Consider the following 19964-nt stretch of genomic DNA (forward strand, 5'->3'; position numbering starts at 1 on the left):
GATGAATTGACATTAATCAACAGAAAAACATTTAGTTGAAAAATTTCAATCTAGCTACAATTAGAGCTTTTGTTAGCTTTCCATCTTTACTTGGATTTGAAGATCTCTGGACTCCCTCAAGACAAACAGTTAATTGCATTGTTCATTCAGAGAAGGGAGCTGGGACTAGTATCAGCTTTGTGGCCCAAGAAGGATGCTAAAGCCACCAGTTGTCACAGGGTTGGGGAAAATTAACCTTTAACAGGTCTTTAGGGTGTGTGTTGTGTATGTGGTGGCTCTCCATGTATGTTTACCGTGCCCCTTTAGCTTGTTAGTCTTTGGTTTTAGGATGCTTTTGCAGAGTGTTCCTCTAATACATGCCCTTGTTTGTCATTGGTTGTAGGATGATCTTTGCAGAGTGTTCTCCTAACACATGTCCTTGTGGAGAACAGTGTTGTAACCAGCGGATTCAGCGGCATGAGTGGGTGCAGTGTTTGGAACGTTTCCGTGCTGAAGAGAAAGGTTGGGGTATTCGCACCAAAGAGCCTTTAAAAGCAGGACAGTTTATCATCGAATACTTGGGAGAAGTTGTTAGTGAGCAAGAGTTCAGGTAGATGCATTTCATTGCTATTTGGAATGGCAAGCTTACTAAATATCTTTGAGCACATTGAGAAATTAGTAACTACAGGTGAGAAGGGAAGAAAAGGAGTCTTTTTTTCTGTCGGCCTACAGGTGAAACTGTAGAATTTAGCATTTTAATCAACAAACCTTCAATCTGTAACTCAGTTTTAGTCTATGTAACAACATTTGCAGAGTCTCTTCTGTATATGCTTGGTGCCACAAGTGAATGACTTTGATACAGAAACATGCACTATGCAGGATTCCAGTTGTACAAAGCATAATCAGCAAGTAGCATTGGGCAGGAAAGGAAATGAGTCTTCACAGATGGACAGGGAGACAAAGAACAACAGCTGGGAGTATTAATACCCAAAGAAGGGAATGAAAGCCTACTCATGTTAACTACATGCTAACTACTTCCAGAGCTCAGTGAGAAGGCAGATATAATGCTTGCCTGTAGAGTTAGCAGCTAGCACAGCTGACCACATTTCCTTCCTTCCTGCATGGAGACTTCTCTAATTCTAGGAATGTGTGTCCAACCACAGAAAACCAAGCTGTGAAGGGGCAGGGATGATGGTTTTTTGAGAACGTATAGAACATTGTGTATACATACACAGGTATAGTCTTCCAGGTAATAAAGGTTACAATTAATTTGCAGAACCAGTGGCAACATAGCCACGTGGCAACAAGCTTCCAAACTCTCACCTTGCTCTGGTAGTGGCCTAGATCATGCCTTGTTCTTTCACTGTTCCTCATTCACCTTATCTGTAAATTAGAGGTAGTAATGCATATCCTACACCTCTTGATGGAAGGTCCTAATAAATGTAAAGTGCCATTAATATTTTCTCTCTAAACCACCTTACCAGATTCCTACACACTATTACCATGTTTTTCCTTGTTTGTTTTCCTGTAACAGTCAGAATCACAAATAACTTTCCTGCATTGCCTCCTAGGAACCGGATGATTGAACAGTATCATAATCACAGTGATCATTACTGCCTGAATTTAGACAGTGGAATGGTGATTGATAGCTATCGCATGGGCAATGAGGCTCGATTTATCAACCACAGCTGTAATCCTAACTGTGAGATGCAGAAATGGTAAGAAACTAATTCTGTATGTACCAAACCACTGGCTATAGCAGTGGCTAAGGGGGAGGTAGGCTATGTACCTTGGAGAAACAAGTCTCAGAACAAGACAAGAGATAACAAAATAATTTGCTAAGGTACTTGTGCTGCATAAAACTTGCACTGTATTGCTGCCTCCTGCCTGCTAGACAGTTTTGAGGCAGAACCTAAGTACTCTGTTCTGGCAGCAGTTACAGCATGTCAGCTGTCATATTACTAACCTGCTTTAACATGGGCAGGACTCCATGGTGCAGTAAAGTAATCTGCACGCTTGCTGCTTCTGGCAATGCAAATGTACACAGGAGTGAGGACAGTGTACACTCTGCATCCCGTTTTGAACAGAGAGGCCTTGTGCTAAGGTAGCAGGGGCTGCTGTAGGTATGTGTTGAGCATGTTGGCACAGAGTTGTGGCTTTGCTGTAGAATATTGGTTGTGTATGACAAGAGTCAAACATGTTGGTAGCATAGTGAGAGAGCTTGCCACGCTTGTCTAAACTTGTGGCTTTAGCCAAAACTAATTAGTCTTTCATTTACATAAACATTAAAACAACAGGCAAAATAGTGGATAAAAGGTTTTAATAAGTTTGTCAAACTATAAGCAGAGAATTTGTGGCTCAGAATGAAATGCTGCAAGGAAGTGATTTTTGGCATTTGAAGGTGGGTGTTGCAGTGACTAATGTAACGTAGCTCCTCTCCTGAATCATAGTTTCCTGTTGTTTGTCAGCACAACAGGCGTTTATTTGGTTTCAAAAAGAGTTGGTATGAGAGTGGACAAACAAAGGAGAGTGGTAAAAATTAGGAACAAGTTATTCAAGGCCCATTGACATAATTGTTTACTATATCTAACCTCTCTGTTAGGTGGGCAAAGCCAGTTTTCCCTCTATCTCATTCCTTTGTCACTGTTTCTAGACTTTGCTGCCCCAGTATGGTAATCCTTCCTTTTTTGTGTCCTTGTGACAAGGTGTTTAGCAGAACTTGCAGATTCATTTGCATCTGACAGGTGATGCCATGAGTGCTTCTGGAATGGCCTTGAACTTGCAATGCTGGGCTATCAACTACGTGCCTTGGCACCCGCACCATCCCAGCACCCAATATGGTAATATAAGCGGGAAAAGTTTCACTCTTATTTTTTCTTCAGGTCTGTAAATGGTGTCTACCGAATCGGACTGTATGCACTTAAGGATATGCCTGCTGGCACTGAACTGACTTATGACTACAACTTTCATTCATTTAATGTTGAAAAACAGGTAAAGATCAAACTACTCAACTTCATTCAACTGCATGTCTGTGCAGGTTGTTTTGGAGTGCTTTGGTATCCAAGAATAGGGATAGATTCTTCAAGCAGTATTATAATTTCATTAAAAAGAATTCTCCTTTTTCTTTCAAAGCAACTCTGCAAATGTGGTTTTGACAAATGCAGAGGAATAATAGGAGGCAAGAGTCAGCGGATGAATGGACTGTCAAGTAAAACCAACCAGCCTGTCACCACACACAGGAGACCTGGGCGATCGAAAGAAAAAAGGAAGTCGAAACACAAATTAAAGAAGAGGGTGAGTACCAGGACCAGCTTCTCTTGCGCTAACAGGTTACCAAGAAGTCGGTCTGTAACTGAGACCACTTGTGCATGTGTATGCATAAGCATCAAACCAGATCCTGCACTAGAAGTTATCGCCCATTTAAGTCCTGGCCACATTTGTGCCTAGTTTCTCTCACCAGAAATGGTCTGTTTTACAGAAGGGCCACATGCCTGAGGAGCCCAGTGAGAGCGTGAGCACTCCAACCCGGCTGACCCCACAGCTGCAGATGAAACCTATGTCCAACAGGGAAAGGTAGGGATGGATTTCACTGTTTTGTTTTGCTTTTTTTCTCCCTAGCAATACCAGGTTTTAAAAATATTGAATTTTTTTTTTTTTTTTTTTTTTTTGCTATAAGACAGGGCGTCATAGAGTGTCCTGCTGAGAAGGAAAGAATGCTGGGATCTGTTTTAAATGGACCATTCGTGACGAGGGAATGTGCTTACTCACATCTGGGGTGACAGGATCTGTTGTCCTTAATCTGACATTAGAATCATGATCAGTGTGGTAGGAGGGCAAATGCACGTTCCACATCAGTGTTCCTATCGCTTCCAGGTCATGGAACTGTTACTCCAAAAAGTAGGCAAACCTGTTACTAGCCAGTACAGAAAGCCTCAATCCTCTTCAGCTGATTTTTTTCAACAGTGAATCTGCTTTAAGGAAGCATGACTGACCAACGTGAGGCATGCGTCTGTGTGGAACTAGCCCCCAAGATGTCCTAACTGTGCAACTAAGTTTGTTGAGTTAGTACTGCAGGCAGCAAGTGTAATTCTGCAGACAGTGATGTGTTTAACTCCTTTTAAAATAAGTGGTAGAGATTTTGTCATGTTTTGTGGAACAGATAATAAAATGAGAATGGGTTCCAGGAGAGTAAGTTCAGTGCCCTAGCACTGTCGACCAGCACAGGGTACAATGATGCAATTGTCATAGCACAGATTAACCATAAAGATAAGGTTCAGCATGTATCCCACAATTTCAGCTGGGGCCTATACCGGTTATGGCTTTGTAAATCAACACAGCCACTTTAAACGCAGTCCACCACTTTCCCAGGCTGACACCACCAATCATAGATCATGTGGGGAGTCAGTTGCTGCATTATGCAGTAGCTTCTTAGTGGTAGCAAAGCTGAAGGCATAGTATGTGAGAATGATAATGACAGCTTGCAAATACATCCCTTTCTTTTGTTTGGTTATCACAGTGTAAAGGCAGCTAAGTGCATAGGCTGTGTAAATTGCGCAGCTAAAAATCATGGCTGTGTAGCAGAAATAATCCAGGTTTCGTGGAAAGAATGTAGCTGAAAATAAGGAAAGCTAGCTTACAACTTCCAGTGGTGCCATGCTGTAAACAGGTGCACAAAAAAGAGACTCTTCCCATTGTGATTGTCCCAACCCAAAAGCAAGGCACACCACATGCTTCTCAAGAACTCTTTTGATGGAAAAGTTATTTGGGCACATGTAGGTGTAGATACCTCTTTAAGTACATATATGCCTCTTCCACACAAGGCCAGAATTGACTTTAATAGTTTTTTCTGTTGGGGCTGTGCGTGTACCTTGTGTCTCCATGGGTTCCTGTGCAGGATCATGAAGGGCAGAGCGATCACAGTCTCCCTTCATTCTTATCACAATGGCAGTGCAGCACAGCAGTTCAGAAGATTGCAAGCTCATCTGTTTGAGGTTAACACGCATCTAGAGGGGATCCAAAACCTGTTACTGTAGTGTAAGTGATCACTGTTCCCTGTCTGTACCTCCAGATGGAGTTCTAGTCTGCCTAAAACTCATAGCCTTGGGTTTCCCAAAAGTACTTCCAAAGACATCGGGGGAGGGCAAAAACTAAGCTCTTTTCTGCTGCTTCCCAGGTTAAGATATTGACATTACACAGTGAAGTGATTCCCAATGCTCTTCTGTTTTTTGTAGGAATTTTGTGCTAAAACACCACGTCTTCCTGGTACGGAATTGGGAGAAGATTCGACAAAAGCAAGAAGAAGTTAAGCACGTCAGTGACAGCATCCACTCTGCATCTTTGTACAACCGCTGGAATGGAATTTGTCGAGATGATGGCAACATCAAATCTGGTGAGGCCTGCACAGTTTCCTGATACTGCCATTTCCCTTCTTCTCAGGACTTAGTCAAACTGTGCAGGCATGATAACTTATATCCACAGATAATTCAAATCAGTCCTGTATGCAGGTTATTAAGGGAGTCTCAGCAGCTTTCTAAATATAGATATAGATATATATATATTTATGTGTATGAAAGCAAGTTCTCTGAGAAAATTATTCGGTAATATTTTTCATTAAGGAGTTCTGCACTCTCCACTGAAGCATCTAGCAGTAGTTACTCTCAGAGCTAGGTGTCTGAACTTGATAGACTACTGATCTGATGATATATATAATTTGTTCTGCTTTGCTGGGTCTTAAAAGCTGTTTATCTCCAAGTGGAAGGTCCATTGCTCACTTTGAACTCATCTTCTTCCCCTTCTCCCCTAACTAAAAGGTAACTTTTAGTAGCTGTCATTCTAAAGAAATGAAAGCTTTGCTGGACTGGCCTTATAATGAAAAAGCGTTTACTGCTGACCCAATGCCTGCAACAGCAGTTATGCTAACTTTGAGAGCTGCCCTTATCATAACAAGAAGCCTCTCTTGTTCTGGCCTTTTGGCAACAGTTTTATGGCTCACAGCTTGTTATATGGGTGGGACAAAATGTGTCTGCCAAAGGAAAAATACAAAAGCTGTTCCTAAACGTCACTTCTGTCAGAGGTTCAAATTCTGCCCCTAGTTACAACCAGAGGACCCCTCTTTAGGAGTGACCCTCTTTTGGTGGTTAAGACAGACACTGAGAGGTGTGTGGTTTGGGCTGTCTACTGGTATCTACTGGCTGCTTTATCCCATCCTCATACCACCACAAACTAGCCAGAAATCCAGCAAAACTAGCTAGAGCAGCACAAAGAAGCTAAAGCATACAGGTGAACCTAACCTGTTGCCTTTATTGTGATGCATTATTATTGTTTGTAGGAAATATGTGTCTGTACTTAGTGAAAGGCAGGAGACATGTTAATCTTTTCTCATCGTAAGTATCCAATTCAAGAAAAATACATTGCTTCTTGCAGTTGAATTTGAAGGTGTTTCTTTCCTCCTCTCTTTCAGATGTCTTCATGACTCAGTTCTCAGCCCTACAAACCTCCCGCTCTGTACGAACACGACGTTTGGCTGCAGCTGAAGAGAACGTTGAAGTGGCCCGTGCTGCCCGTCTTGCACAGATCTTCAAGGAGATTTGCGATAGCATCATCTCCTATAAAGGTGAATGTTATTCTGCTAACAGTGTCCATTGAGATCTTATCGGCTTCCTGAAAAGGTTGTTCTGAGTATAACATATTAAAAAGGAATGAACTTATTTCAGGAGTTTAAACAAACCCTTCTTCTGTTTTCCCTTCTACTGCTAGCCATCACTCCATTCTGTACAGCTTCTTCCCCTTTCCCCAAGTCTGCAGAAGGGGATGTCCTACAAAAGTGTGATTTTTGTTGTTGTTGTTGTTGTTGCTTAGATTCAACTCTGATCCGTTGTACAGAATCATGCTGTGATGTAGTTGACTGCCAGCACTCTACCTGCAAACATAGCACAGCAGCCAACTTAAAACACTCAACATTTCTTTTACCTGTGTGTGAGGGCAGAAAGGGGCCCACTTTTTGGGGGGTTACATTTATTTGTTGCTTCTTTTTTTTTTTAATTCTGCTGTGGCAACTGCTGCTAAAGTTTATCCTTCCCTTACAGACTCCTCCAGGCAGGCTCTTGCAGCTCCACTGCTGAACCTGCCCCCTAAAAAAAAGTAAGTTTTTGCCTCTCTGGTCCATGATTACTTAACACCAGTTTGCATAGCTTGGAAATTTTGGTGAAAATTATGCTATAAATGCACTCCTATTTCAGAAATGCAGATTACTATGAGAAGATCTCTGACCCACTGGACCTTGCCACCATTGAGAAGCAGATCCTGACCGGGTATTATAAAACAGTAGAAGCTTTTGATGGGGACATGCTGAAGGTCTTTCGAAATGCTGAGGTGAGGCTGCCTTAGGCCTTAGAGCTACTATGCAGGCAGTGTAGATATGGCCCAATATAATGGTCTTCTCACGTTTTTGTGACAGAAGAACAGCGTTATAAAGAGAGATGCCAATAATGCTCTTCTGCCAAACAGCATTGGTGCAGACAGTGACACTGATATCTTGTTCACTTCATCCCCTTCTCTTAACATTCTCCTACCACCTGGGGTCAGACATAAAAAAGGCTCAAAAAATCTGTGCAGACCTCCAATTTGAAGGGACCAGGATGCTTCCCAGAGGAAATAAATTGTCCATATACCTGTCTTTAGATATCTAAAGCACATGGGCATCAGAGATGCTCAAGAGCTGGCAGGGCAAGTGCTTCTGATACATGGACATATGGAGAGGATAAAGTGTATACACTTGCCTCACATGTACATGTAGCCCAGAGCAGTGGAGATGTGCAGAAGAGTGAACTGCTGCTTTTATTTTTTTTATCCAGAAGTATTATGGCAGGAAGTCCCCAATTGGGCGTGATGTATGTCGGCTGCGGAAGGCATATTACAGTGCTCGCCACGAGGCCTCTGCCCAAATTGATGAGATTGTGGGGGAAACCGCCAGTGAAGCTGACAGCAGCGAGACATCTGTCTGTGAAAAGGAGAACGGGCACGAGAAGGATGAGGATGTGATCCGCTGTATTTGTGGCCTTTACAAAGATGAAGGGCTGATGATCCAGTGTGAAAAATGCATGGTGAGGAGAACCTTGGTCAATAAAGCCTGTACCCATAGCTCCCACATAGCTGATAGGTGAATCATCCCTTCCCTTCTCCAAAGAAAATTTGGATCTTCTATTTCCGCACAGAAAATACAATTAGCATCACTAGGGAGAGGAGCTAATAATTTTGTTAAACTGCTAATAATCTTGTTAAACTGTTCTCCAAAAAGAAGATAAAACTCCAGTAATGAGCCTCTGAACCGCCAATTGCATACAGATCTTACTTTCCTGGGCATTGTATGAAATAGTTAAAAAGAAGCCCCAGGTTTCCTTTAGGATGCTTGCCCTCATGCTTTCTTTAGTCTGAAATTGTTTTTAATCTATAAATTAAAACCCAGGTCTTCCTAATCAAGACATGTCTTTGTAGGTTTGGCAACACTGTGACTGCATGGGTGTCAATTCAGATGTTGAACACTACTTGTGTGAGCAGTGCGAACCTCGATCTGTCAGCAGGGTAAAACATTTTCAATTTTTTTTGCAGCTGTCACACTTATACCTTTTCATGTGCCAGGGTGTAACTAGTGTTTTGGTAAAGAGGGAATTCTCACTGTTCTTAGTTTTGTGCTTGCATGCAAATAGTATGAAAACAGTTCACACGCCAGCCTCTCCTCCAAACTAGCAAAGGCAGAAAGTGAGTCTCTGAAGTAGTCTATGCCACGATTTATAACTGTCAGCAATATAATATAGCTTTCATATTAGTAGCCAAAATTCTTTATCTCCTACAATAAAGGAAGAGAAATTCAGAGGAAAGTTTCCCCATTTTCTAGGGCTGTGAAACCAGATGAGGCCAGTGTAGGACTGAGGCAAAGAGAGGATGGGTAAAGCTCAAGCATGACTGGACACCAGTCCAAGTTACCATCTCTTCAAATCTTGTTCAACTTTCTGTTAAATTTAAATTCTTGTTCTGCGTCCGGCTTTACCAAGTATTTCCAGAAGATAGGAAGTGTGGTTGGTAACAGCCCCAGGTCTGTACTGATTGTACTGAACGATGGAAGGGAAGGGTTGGGCCATTTCATCAGTCTTTCTTTCTTCCAGGAGGTTCCTATGATTCCTCGTCCCCATTATGCCCAGCCTGGCTGTGTTTATTATATATGTCTGCTAAGGGATGATCTGCTGCTGCGTCAAGGTATGTCCATCCTCTGATAGTGGTGATTTCTGTCAGAGGGAAAGCTCAAAGAGCTCTCTGCTATAACCTTGATTCAGATGTATGCAACTTTATGAGTAGGAAACGGCGAACTTTGCTATTACAGAGGTGACAGAGTGAGGAAGCTGAGATCCTCAAGCTGATTGGTGAATATGCACTTAAGTATCTTGAGCAAGGGCTTCCTTCTGACCAGAGAGGGTGAGTGCTGAGATGGTTGCTAGGAGCAAATGAAGAAAGCAAGCCAAGGAAGGATCGAAGGGCTGCAGCCACATTAAACAAAAACACCTGTTAGTTCACTTAGCCTATCCTTTGCTCTGTACAACATATACTCCAGGTCCCCTGGGAGCAGTTCTGTCCCTTTCACAGCTCAGTGTCAGGAGCTTTTTCTAGATACTGAACCTGAATTTTCTTTTTCTTAATTTCATCCCACAGATACAAGGTTAGAAAGAGGCCAATACATATAAAGAGAACTGCTCAAGAATGAGTAAAGCCAGTTGGTATGTTTGTCAAAGGGGGGTGGGAGATTTTTCAGGAGGGGGAGAGATACTAAAAAGAGTATGGGGGGCTGAGCCTTCCCCATCCTGCGTCTGGAGTGCTCATTCCCTCCACCCTTCGAATTCCCTCTGCAATAGTTGCCTTGTCTGCATTATAAATTCATGGTTTGCTCTTCATTGTAGTTTCTGTTGGTGGGTTGTTGGTTGGGGAATTCGGGGCTCCCAGGTTTGCTTTTGGTTTCTTTTTCAAGTATTTATGTATGTAGTTGTTTTGTGGAGGCACCCACAATCGTACTAAAACAATTAGGTGAACTGTGAACAACCCATTCATAGGTGCATTGAGATTAAGACAAGAAAGGATCACTAGATTGTCCAGTTTGTCCAGGTATCTCTGCATCAAGTTCATTTACTTTAATTAGACCAGAGCAGTTCAGTCTTTAAAAGCTTCAATCAATTGCTCTGAGAACAAGAGAGACAAAGGCCCCTGCAGTACCAAGGAGTTGGTTAAGTGAGAGAGAAGTCCAGGTAATCCCAGCAAGCAAATACACATACCAAACTGCAGAGCAAGGTGAAAGGCCCCAGAGTCCTTGCCAGCCTGGCCTGGATCAGATCAGAAGGCAGGGTAGAGATACACCTTATGCATCTCTGATTTAGTCAGTCTGTAAGGTGCACCTCTACTGTGCCTTTGTTCAATCTGTCTTCTGACTAACATGGCTACCTCTCTGGATCAGATGATCCAATCCTTCCCAACCTCAAATCTGGGGATCAGTTTGACCATGAGCATACAAACGAGATGCATAGATCAGGCATCGTAAGAGAGGATTCTTTGCACCACTTCAGAGCACTGCTGTACCCCAGCCCATGTCCAGTGTCTAACTGTCACTAATCTCTGATGCTTCAGAGAGAAGTGAAACACACACCATATATGTGGCCAATTGCACATCAGGGAAGAAAATCCTTCCCACTGCTGCCAAGTGATGGTGAGTCCAGCACTGCCCCAGGTGAGGGGTTCCATCCTCACTGCACAGAAACTCTTCTTTTGAGGTTGAGTTTGTTGAATTTCGAGTTCTAGACACTGCATCTTATTATTGTGCCTTTGTCAGCAAGACTGAAAAACCTCCAGCTATCAGATCTTTTTTACATGCAAGTACCTGAACACAGTAATTAAGACACTTCTAATCCTACTCTTCAATAAACAGAACAGGGTAAGTTCCTTAATCTTCACACTTGAAACACTTGTTTTTCATTCCCTGGATGATTGTACTGCAGGCTGTTCACAGTCATGGGCTGCCACAACAGATTTTCCAATATTCAGGGCCGGAAAACTCTGGAAAGAGAATTGATGGTGTTGGGAGTTGCAGCTTACAGAATGAAATAGGATTTCCCAGAAGCCTGTCCTGAGATCCACCCAGACCTTGGGATGGTCTGAGGGATAGGAAGCTTGGTATGGAGACTCCCCTCTGGCAGTGTTCTCTCTAATGCACCAGCAGGAACAGCTGCAGTTCCCCCTGCCTGCTTTTCAGACACTTTCAGCTGCACCCAGCCCTTCTTTCCTCTTTCAGAGCAGAAGGGAAAATAAACTGTGCAGCTCTTAGTTTTTCTTCATATGGAAAGAGTGTGTTGCAGGCCCTTTAATAGGAAAGAGGAGTGTTCTTGAAAAATAGTGCCTGATCCAAGGGACATCTGTGCAGCAAAATTAAGGTTTGATGTTTAGCAAAGGTACATATCACGCAGGCTTACTTTTAATCTGGCATGGAGAACTATAGCAGTGAAGATGCAGCAGCATAGGCAGGTCACCAGAGGACATATGCAGGTCCTGGGTGTACTTGCACTCTGTTTGTTAACCTGCATGCAAATCCCTGACACCATGTCCTCGCTCCCGTTCGTATGTATTCAAGTTGGATCAGAGCTAGCATAGGAACTGCTGGTCACAATAATGCCACAACTTCATTTTGCTGTATAAGTGTTCCTTCAGCCTAGCAGAGCAGGGCAGATGTTATAGGCCACAGGAGCAGAGGAACGCTTTTGTTTTTACCATCAGTCTCTTACGATACTGCAGTATGTTGCACTTAGTTATTAGAGTGACAGACAGCAACATAAAACTCTAAAACAGAGACTATACATGTGGTGGAAAAGCTTTTACAAGTCTCCTATTAATGTGTACATATTCAGCCAATGGTGTTTGTTTTACAGTTGTCATTTGAATCCAGATTTCAGTAAGGAGACCCAGGGATCATGAGACTTGGAGGACTTGGCTGAACTTGGCTTGTCAGCCAAGAGCCTCCGAGTCTGTTGGCATCTGTTGTGTGAAGCTTTGGAAGTAACCAAGGTAGAGACAGAACTTGCCCTGAACTGAAGGAAAGAAGGCTTTAGTTTAAGATGCCCTTAGTCTTCTCAGTCTGTGAGGAGAATTCAAATGGATTATCACTGATTTCTTGGTTTTAAAAAGCCAGTTTCTCTCTGCAATTAAAAGGAGGTTAGCTTTCCAAGGCTTTGCATCGTAACACTTAATGGCTTCAGGTGAAGGGGTCAATCATGGGGCCTTCAGAGGTTTTCATTCATTGTGAATGCATTAAAACACAGATGGAAATAGTTTTAAAATATTGCACAATACTTCCTGTAGCATTTGGAATGGTACTTTGAATTTCTTTGGCATTTCCCTCTATCTCCAAGTACTTTGTGAGTATTACTGATGAAAGCTTATGCAAGGGAGAAAACGTGGCATGGGACCACCAGCAATTACTACATATATAACAGAAGCATTAAGAGGTCCTCAGCTAAGATAAGAGCCTAATTCCTGAGGGCATTGTGCCAATACACGATAATAAAAAGTGGTGGTTTTTCAGCAAAAGAGCTTTCCATCTAAATAGACCTGTCATTCACAGCAAGGGAGAAAGGTAGTTATGTTATGCCCATTTTACAGGTAGGAGCTGAGTGATAAAGCGACTGGCTGAAAGATGTACAGAATCCTAAAGGAGTGTGGCTCAGTAACATGGGGACTGCATTGGGTTCTGATCCCTGTTCCTGTCCCCTGTGAGAGGAACAGGTATTCCACTACCATCCACCAGGCAGGAGCAGGGACTAGAACACAAGGCAGTGCCCACTAAGCCACATTCCCTTGCTTTCCTGGCCCATGGCACAGAGGATGCATAGCCCATGGCACGGTGGTTAGAGCACTTTGCTGTAGGTTAATGCACCTTCTGGGTGAGGGGTGTCAAGAACCTAGATTTTCTACTTCCTCTGCACATACCCTCACCACTCGGCTGTTGGGTCCCCTCCTATTCAAAGCAGCCAGTAGTCTTAGTTCTTCTGGAGCATGCTTCAGGGACGAACACAACATAGATGCACCTGCCCGGGTGGAATAGGATCACAACAGAGCAGGTCTGGAGAAGGATTTAAGGGTCTGGGCAGGTGCCTCAGAAGGTCGCTTGCCTGGCTAAAGCAAACTCTGGAAGTGCTGTGGACTCACCAACAAGGTTGTTGCGTTTGGACTTAGTGGTTTTTTGGTCAACTGTTTACTTTGTCAGCAGTGACCTGTTGTCTAGAGAATAGATACTTCCCTCTTAAGGAATAGGGAAAGAGTTAGTTATTCATTTAAACTATCACAGTCTCTATTATAATTTGAATAGCATGTTTTACTAGCCAAAACCTTATTCCAATTACTACTTGGCAATAATGGATCTTTTTTATAATGTGCCTTCATTTTTGACTTGAGACATATAATTTAAGTTATGTTTAGTTCTCAGAATCTTTATGAAGATGAAGGCAACCAACTGCTAACTTTCTGGCTCTGCATCACTTATGTTTTAGTCTTTTAAAATTAAATGTTTGGCAGCTGTCATGTTAGTTTTAACAAAGCCAGCTTCCTCTGTATTTTTGGTCCATCATGTCTTATAATTAGTTCCTTACAGGTTGCATGTATTGTGCCTTTTGCCAGGTGATTGTGTATATCTGATGAGAGACAGCCGAAGAACTCCAGATGGGCACCCTGTCCGGCAGTCCTACCGGCTGCTATCCCACATCAACAGGGAGAAACTTGATATCTTCCGCATTGAAAAACTCTGGAAAAATGAGAAGTAAGTTCAAGTCACTTTCTGTGTTCTAAGTATTCCTTTTATCTGCCAAAAACATAATAGCTTGTAGAAGTTTGTTATAGACAGTGCAAGGTAAAAGGTTGGGGTTTTTTTTAAGTAGTTAGACTATAAGTATTATTTACATTTAGTAAAAAGGATAAACTAGAAAAAACAAGGCTTGCTTGTGTAATGAATGCAGGGCTTTAAAAGCAGTCTGAATCACTGTCATGAGACTCGTCTGTCATTTTTTTTCTCTTACCTGTCAACAGAGAGGAGCGGTTTGCTTTTGGTCATCATTACTTCCGTCCACATGAAACACACCACTCTCCTTCCCGAAAGTTCTATCACAATGAGCTGTTTCGTGTGCCACTGTATGAGATAATCCCCTTGGAGGCTGTGGTGGGGACCTGCTGTGTCCTGGACCTCTATACCTACTGTAAAGGTAAGTAGGCTTTACAGGCTGAGAAATAAAATAAAACACAGTGGGAAGTTGGTTCCAGATTTTGGCCAGCCTAACTGTAAAATATTGCCTTCTGATCTTTGACCTAAACCTATTCTCCATCAGCTTATGACCATTGTTCCTCGTCACCCCAGGTGGTGCTGGGGAGAAAAAGGCTCTGCCTATTTGCTGTTGATCTCCCCTGATGAGTTTGTAGGCAGCCACCAGGTCCCCCCCTCAGCCTCCCCATGCTGAAGCTGAACAGGTTCAGGTCCCTCAGTCTCTCCTCATAAGGCCTGTCCTGCTGTCCTCTCACCAAGCGGGTGACCCTCCTCTGAACCCTCTCCAGGCTGGCCACATCCCTTTTGAAGTGCAGCGCCCAGTACTGGATCAGTTACTGTACTGTCTCCCCTGTCTCTGCGAACCTGGATTGGGCCCCCTGCTCCCCCATTGGGGCCACACCAACTCTGCCCATCCCAGCGCACTGGAATCAGGCCCTGTGCTGCCTCTACTAGGACCTGTGCACCCCATATAGCGCACAGTGCTGTGTTATGCAGCCCGTGGGGCACCCCACAGGTTCAGAAATTTGGCAGCAGGGGGCCGCAACTGTTGCCACCATTCTCCCATTGCCAAATTTCTGGATCCATGGGGAGCCTCATGGGTGGAAGTTTGACCCCCCCCGATTACACTATACAAGCTTTCTTCTTGCACTGAATCAGAGATTCACTTGTGTATTAATCTCAGTGAACGAGAACAGGAGTAGCTGAGACTATAGAACTAAAGTGGTTTTAGTTCCATCTCTTTTCCATAGTGCATGGTTTCTCTTTGCTCTGGAATACTGTGGGCTTTCTCTAGGATCAGATAAGCATTTTTTTTCAACGTGCTTTTTTCCCCCCCCATAACTTCAGGGAGGCCAAAGGGAGTCAAGGAGCAGGATGTGTATATCTGTGACTATCGCCTTGATAAATCGGCGCACCTCTTCTATAAGATCCACCGAAATCGCTATCCTGTATGCACCAAGCCCTATGCCTTTGACCACTTTCCCAAGAAACTCACACCCAAGAGAGACTTCTCAGTAAGTGCCTGTTCTAATGAGCTTCTTAGTGTGAGAAAGGGCATGACCGTTTTGTAGCAGTGTGTTCTACTGGCTTGAAATTTACCTAGAGGCCTGGATGGCTTCAGTGTTGAGACATGCAGTAGTAGGAACTGGTACCATGGGGTGAGGGGGGCATGTGGTCTATCCTTCAAGTGATAGGTCACAGCCCCTTCTACTTGGGCACCATTGCCTCCATTGTCTGAGATAAGCTAGCTCTTCTTTCACACTGCAGTTCATTTGGTACTTTATATATATGCTGTTCAGTGCTGAGTAATTTAGTGTTTGCTTTAACTGAGACCTTTGTTGTTGTTGTAGCCTCATTATGTTCCAGACAACTACAAGAGAAATGGAGGCAGGTGAGTCCTATCTGCTGGGATGTTCATGGACAAGAGGTTGGATAATGCTTTTTGTTTATGAAACACCCTATGTCCCCAAGATGCTGTAGATTCAGTAAATCTAAATAACTGGAAATACCCTCATACTGACACAAACTGATAAAACAAATGATGGGGAATGTGAGGGATAGCAAAAAAAATGGAGCTAGGTATGAGTCTCAAAAAACATTGAGAGGGTGATCCGGTCTGTGGGTTCAGCTTAAAAGTGAGCAGACATAATTTGACTCATGTCATGGGGAGAGCCTAGGGTCCAGGTCAGCAAAAACACAGTAGCCTCCTGAGCTTTTCTGCCTGAGGCTGAGATGCCTACCCAGAGGGTTGGGTAGTCATAGCTCCCAGATGTAGAGGGCTGATGGTCTCTGTATCATTATGAGCTTTAAAAACACCCATCAGCCCTTGTGAAAGCTATAGCTATAAGTCCTCAGTGGAGGCAGAGCTCAAGCAATCTGGAACAATAGAGACTTCTGCAGCCTGAGAAGATAAATCTGTTTTAGTTCTCAAAAGCTTGTTGCAGAAGCAGGCTCAGGAAGTAGGTAACACTTGCAGCCTTGCAGGGTCAGATGATACTAGTCATGTATCATTTTTTTCTCTTACATAAATAGTGGGTCTGGCCTCAGAACTCCCCTTACCCATAGAAGCCACTGTGATTGGCTGCAAACAACAGAGAATTTGAAAGCCCTTTGCTATTTGGGAGTGCAACTGTGGAGAATTTATCTTTCAGTCAACTGCCTGAAAACGAAAGACATTTACATTCTTCCCTCCCTTGTAGGTCATCTTGGAAGACAGACCGCTCAAAATCACAGATCAAAGACCTGAACCAAGATGAGGATCCTCTTCCACTCATTGAGGATGTGCTACTGAACCAAGAACAAACTTCCAGTGAGATGCCTACCCTTGAGGAGCCAGAGAAGGAGGCAATGTCTAGTGAGGGCTGTGAGAGTGATAAAAAAGTGGAAGACAGTAGCTCCGTCACGAGGCAGCTGTGCACTCCCGAGGAAAGGCGGCATATTCAGAGAGAGAGACTTAATCAGATCCTGCTAAACCTCTTAGAGAAAATCCCAGGGAAAAATGGTGAGAGATCAGCCATTTCTCCCTCTAAGTTTATTTTTAAGGGTCATGCAGGACATGTTAGTAATGCAGATATTTTGGGCTTGTATGTAATGTCTGTCCAGTGGTCTCTGCACCAAAAAAATTATTGCCTTTTGAAGCACTTGCAGGAGATGAACAAACTTTACTAAATTTCTGACTTAAGTGATGCAATTGGTACAGGACTTGTAGGTATCCTCAGAGTGCTTTGTCATTACTTAACTCTCCTTTCTTTCCCCAAAATAGGTAGGTAATTATTATCATTTCTGTTTTATAATTGAGGTAATAGAGGGGCAGATGCGGGAAGATTAAGGGTTTTATCTAGAGCCCAATGAATTTGAAGTGGATTGAAAGAGTCATTTGTTTCAGCAGTCTGAATCAGGTCCTGACTTGACTTCCCTTTAGCCTGGAAGGACATGTCTACAGGACGAAATTAAGTGAACTCTTGCTTGGATAGGAGTACCCAGGCTTGCTTTAATCCAGCTACCACGTGCTACACTAGAGTGAAGATGCATGCCTTCATTCCAAAGTGGCCAGAGTCTCTGGAGAGCATGTACTCTGTTGCTGAAGCCTGCATCATAGCATCCTGACAGCCTCTGTTGCCTGTGGTAGCTAGGTTTAAACGAGCATGCATGCATCTGCCTGGGCTACAGTAACACATCCGTTTTGCTGCATAGACCTCCCCAGAGAGAATTTGGGTCAACAGCCAGAATCAGAGCTCCTGCCTTCAAAGCAAGCAGATCACATATCTCTGTCACGTAACAGGAGGGTTAATGCATGAGCCTCAGGCAGAGTGATGTCAGCTCTTTACTAAGAACTCTGTCATCTATTGCAGCTATTGATGTCACTTACTTGCTGGAGGAAGGATCAGGAAGAAAACTGAGGCGGCGTACTCTCACCATCCCAGAGAGCAGCTTCAGGAAGTGATGCCCCAGCAAGAGCCTGTGGTCTGGAGTCCACTACCAGGTCTGCTAGAGACTGACTGGGAAAGCCCCCCCACTTCCTGTGCACTGGCCAAGGAAAAAAGGGCAGAAGAAAACTGACAAATATACAAACAGTTAGCACTTAGGTGTCTGGGCAGGGAGTGGCCCTGCCTTGCTCTGCAGTGCTCGTATGGTGTGTGTGTTGTTGGGCGTGCCTTGTATTGATGTTAGGTACTGAGAAAACCTCGTGGTTATTTGTCCAGGGTGGTCAAATTTAATTTATTTTTGCTCAGTGTCCCCATTCGGAGGGAAAAAAAAAAAGGGCGGGGGGGGGTGTCCTATAGAAGGATGAGGACGGACTGACTCTGATGAGACTATTTCCCGTCCTCGCCAGCTCACCTGTGATTGTACAAGATACTGTTGACACCACCAGTATGTGAAGTCTATAGCGAGGGTGAAAGCCCAGTGGCTTAAAATAAAGGCTACCCTAAAGGTGTGGCCTCCAATTTGCACAAGTTCAGAGGGGAAAGCAGTGTACCAGAATGTGCAAAATGCTTACCATGGGACGGCCAGTGCGTGGATGCTCCTTTTGGTCTGTAGAGAGGAAACATCCTTGGTCATCTAGGAGTAGAGCGACAGTTGGCTGTTCAAGGCACTTGTTCCACATCCTGAAAGGGGGTGGGGGGGAGGGGGGATTTTTTTCACTTTTTTTCTGCAGAGAAGTTTTATAAAGCAGGTTGAATCCTGACGACACCATTGCTGTTGGTTTTTTTGATAAGCTGTGGTTCTTGTGTGTCCAGTGTGTTGTGCAAATTTAAAACCTGTTAAAAGAAAAAAAGAAACAAAAAAGAAAAAAAAAGAAACCCTCACTACATGAACCGTCAAGCAGTATTCAGAGCGCGTCTTTGTTGTGACCTGTAGAATATATCCACTGATAACACTATTCTTGTGTTCTACCTGTACAGCTGAAACGTCCGTCTCTTAAAGAGACAGTGTATTTTACCCCTCCCTCTCTCTGCCCTCATTAAAGTGTTGTACCCAAAAGCTGCAGCCAAGGCGCTGACTTTTCACTGCATGAATTGTGATTGCCATAGTTTACCATAAACTAGTGCTGGGCCAGGATCCACTGTATTACATGTAACCTTCCCCAATATCCAGTGCCGTGAAGCTATCATCTATCTGTCTCTGGGTCAATCCCAGTTAGTGGCAAAGGGAGGGTGCAGTAGGCTTACACTGCCCCTTTAAAATGGCTTTGCTTTTTTTGTCTTTCAGACATACATATGCATATACAGTCCTGTTTTAGATGTTCTTATAAGAAAACAGTTTTTAATGTGCCAAGTTGTATATATCTGCTGCGTGGATGTAAAGCAATACGGTAGTTACATGTTCCTTTTTAATGGACCAAGCTTGTCCTAATGTACATTCTTGTTATTATTATAATTATTATTTTACTCTTAGTGGAACATGACTCATTCCATTAACTTTTATGTGTTGATTTAAAAAGAAAAAAAAAGAAAGGAAAAAACCCTTTGAGAAAAAAATATTTTATTAAAAAAAAAAGAAATAAGAAAATAGTTTGGAATATTTTCTTACTGTAGAGAAGCACTGTACAGTACCAGGAACCCTGAGTATAAAATACTCATGCGTGTAGTAGGAATATCGCATGTCCAAAATCTTGAGTTGTTTCATTTAGTTTAAAACAGAAATCATTGTCTCAAATGGTGTTAAACACTAAAAACTTTTTAAAAAATAAAGTGCGTACAGAAGCGAGACACTAGCTCTGTCATTTTATCTTTCTTTTGTTGAAAGACTAAACAAAATGTTTTTTAGACAATCAAATGTTAGGTAAGTGCAAAGAATTGTTTTTCTTACTGGTGTAGAAATTAATGACTTTTTTTATTTTTCGGTTATTTTATAATAATGAAAAGACCAGTGTGTCACCAGGATCGCTGTTTTAAGACCAGGAAGCACTACATTATTGCAAATAGATACGAACTCTTAGTCTGCATGGGTGTAGGCTGTGTGATTGCTGAAAATAAATGCTGCTAATATATTTCCTTTTTACAAAGCATATCTAAATAGATCATTGTTTTGATGTTAATCTTTGTAAATTATGTATTACCAATTTTAACATTGGATGTAATTGCATAAAAAGCCTGCATCTCAATCCTGAGAGAGTCTAGTATTAAATGGAAAAACTTTTCCTATT

The 19964-nt window shown here is 42.9% G+C and overlaps 1 protein-coding gene across 5 annotated transcripts in view; it reads left to right on the forward strand.

Moving 5' to 3' along the window:
* Nucleotides 1-19964, forward strand: part of ASH1L (ASH1 like histone lysine methyltransferase) — a 98394-nt gene extending 78430 nt beyond the window's left edge. For 2 of the 5 annotated variants that reach the window (XM_059718585.1, XM_059718589.1), the window contains 19 exons: nucleotides 383-589; nucleotides 1551-1697; nucleotides 2862-2970; nucleotides 3112-3273; nucleotides 3458-3552; nucleotides 3656-3754; nucleotides 5211-5368; nucleotides 6440-6592; nucleotides 7065-7119; nucleotides 7218-7350; nucleotides 7833-8081; nucleotides 8473-8559; nucleotides 9141-9231; nucleotides 13681-13819; nucleotides 14086-14258; nucleotides 15164-15330; nucleotides 15667-15707; nucleotides 16516-16817; nucleotides 17668-19964. In XM_059718585.1, coding sequence (XP_059574568.1) covers nucleotides 383-589; nucleotides 1551-1697; nucleotides 2862-2970; nucleotides 3112-3273; nucleotides 3458-3552; nucleotides 3656-3754; nucleotides 5211-5368; nucleotides 6440-6592; nucleotides 7065-7119; nucleotides 7218-7350; nucleotides 7833-8081; nucleotides 8473-8559; nucleotides 9141-9231; nucleotides 13681-13819; nucleotides 14086-14258; nucleotides 15164-15330; nucleotides 15667-15707; nucleotides 16516-16817; nucleotides 17668-17759 — 2659 coding nt within the window. In that variant the 3' untranslated portion in view covers nucleotides 17760-19964. Of the gene's footprint in view, nucleotides 1-382; nucleotides 590-1550; nucleotides 1698-2861; nucleotides 2971-3111; nucleotides 3274-3457; nucleotides 3553-3655; nucleotides 3755-5210; nucleotides 5369-6439; nucleotides 6593-7064; nucleotides 7120-7217; nucleotides 7351-7832; nucleotides 8082-8472; nucleotides 8560-9140; nucleotides 9232-9681; nucleotides 9747-13680; nucleotides 13820-14085; nucleotides 14259-15163; nucleotides 15331-15666; nucleotides 15708-16515; nucleotides 16818-17667 lie in introns of those variants that run through there. The other 3 variants (XM_059718586.1, XM_059718587.1, XM_059718588.1) reach the window with 3 other exon arrangements.

Source organism: Alligator mississippiensis, chromosome 15 (genome assembly GCF_030867095.1).
Source record: "Alligator mississippiensis isolate rAllMis1 chromosome 15, rAllMis1, whole genome shotgun sequence".
NCBI classification, from domain to species: Eukaryota; Metazoa; Chordata; order Crocodylia; family Alligatoridae; genus Alligator; species Alligator mississippiensis.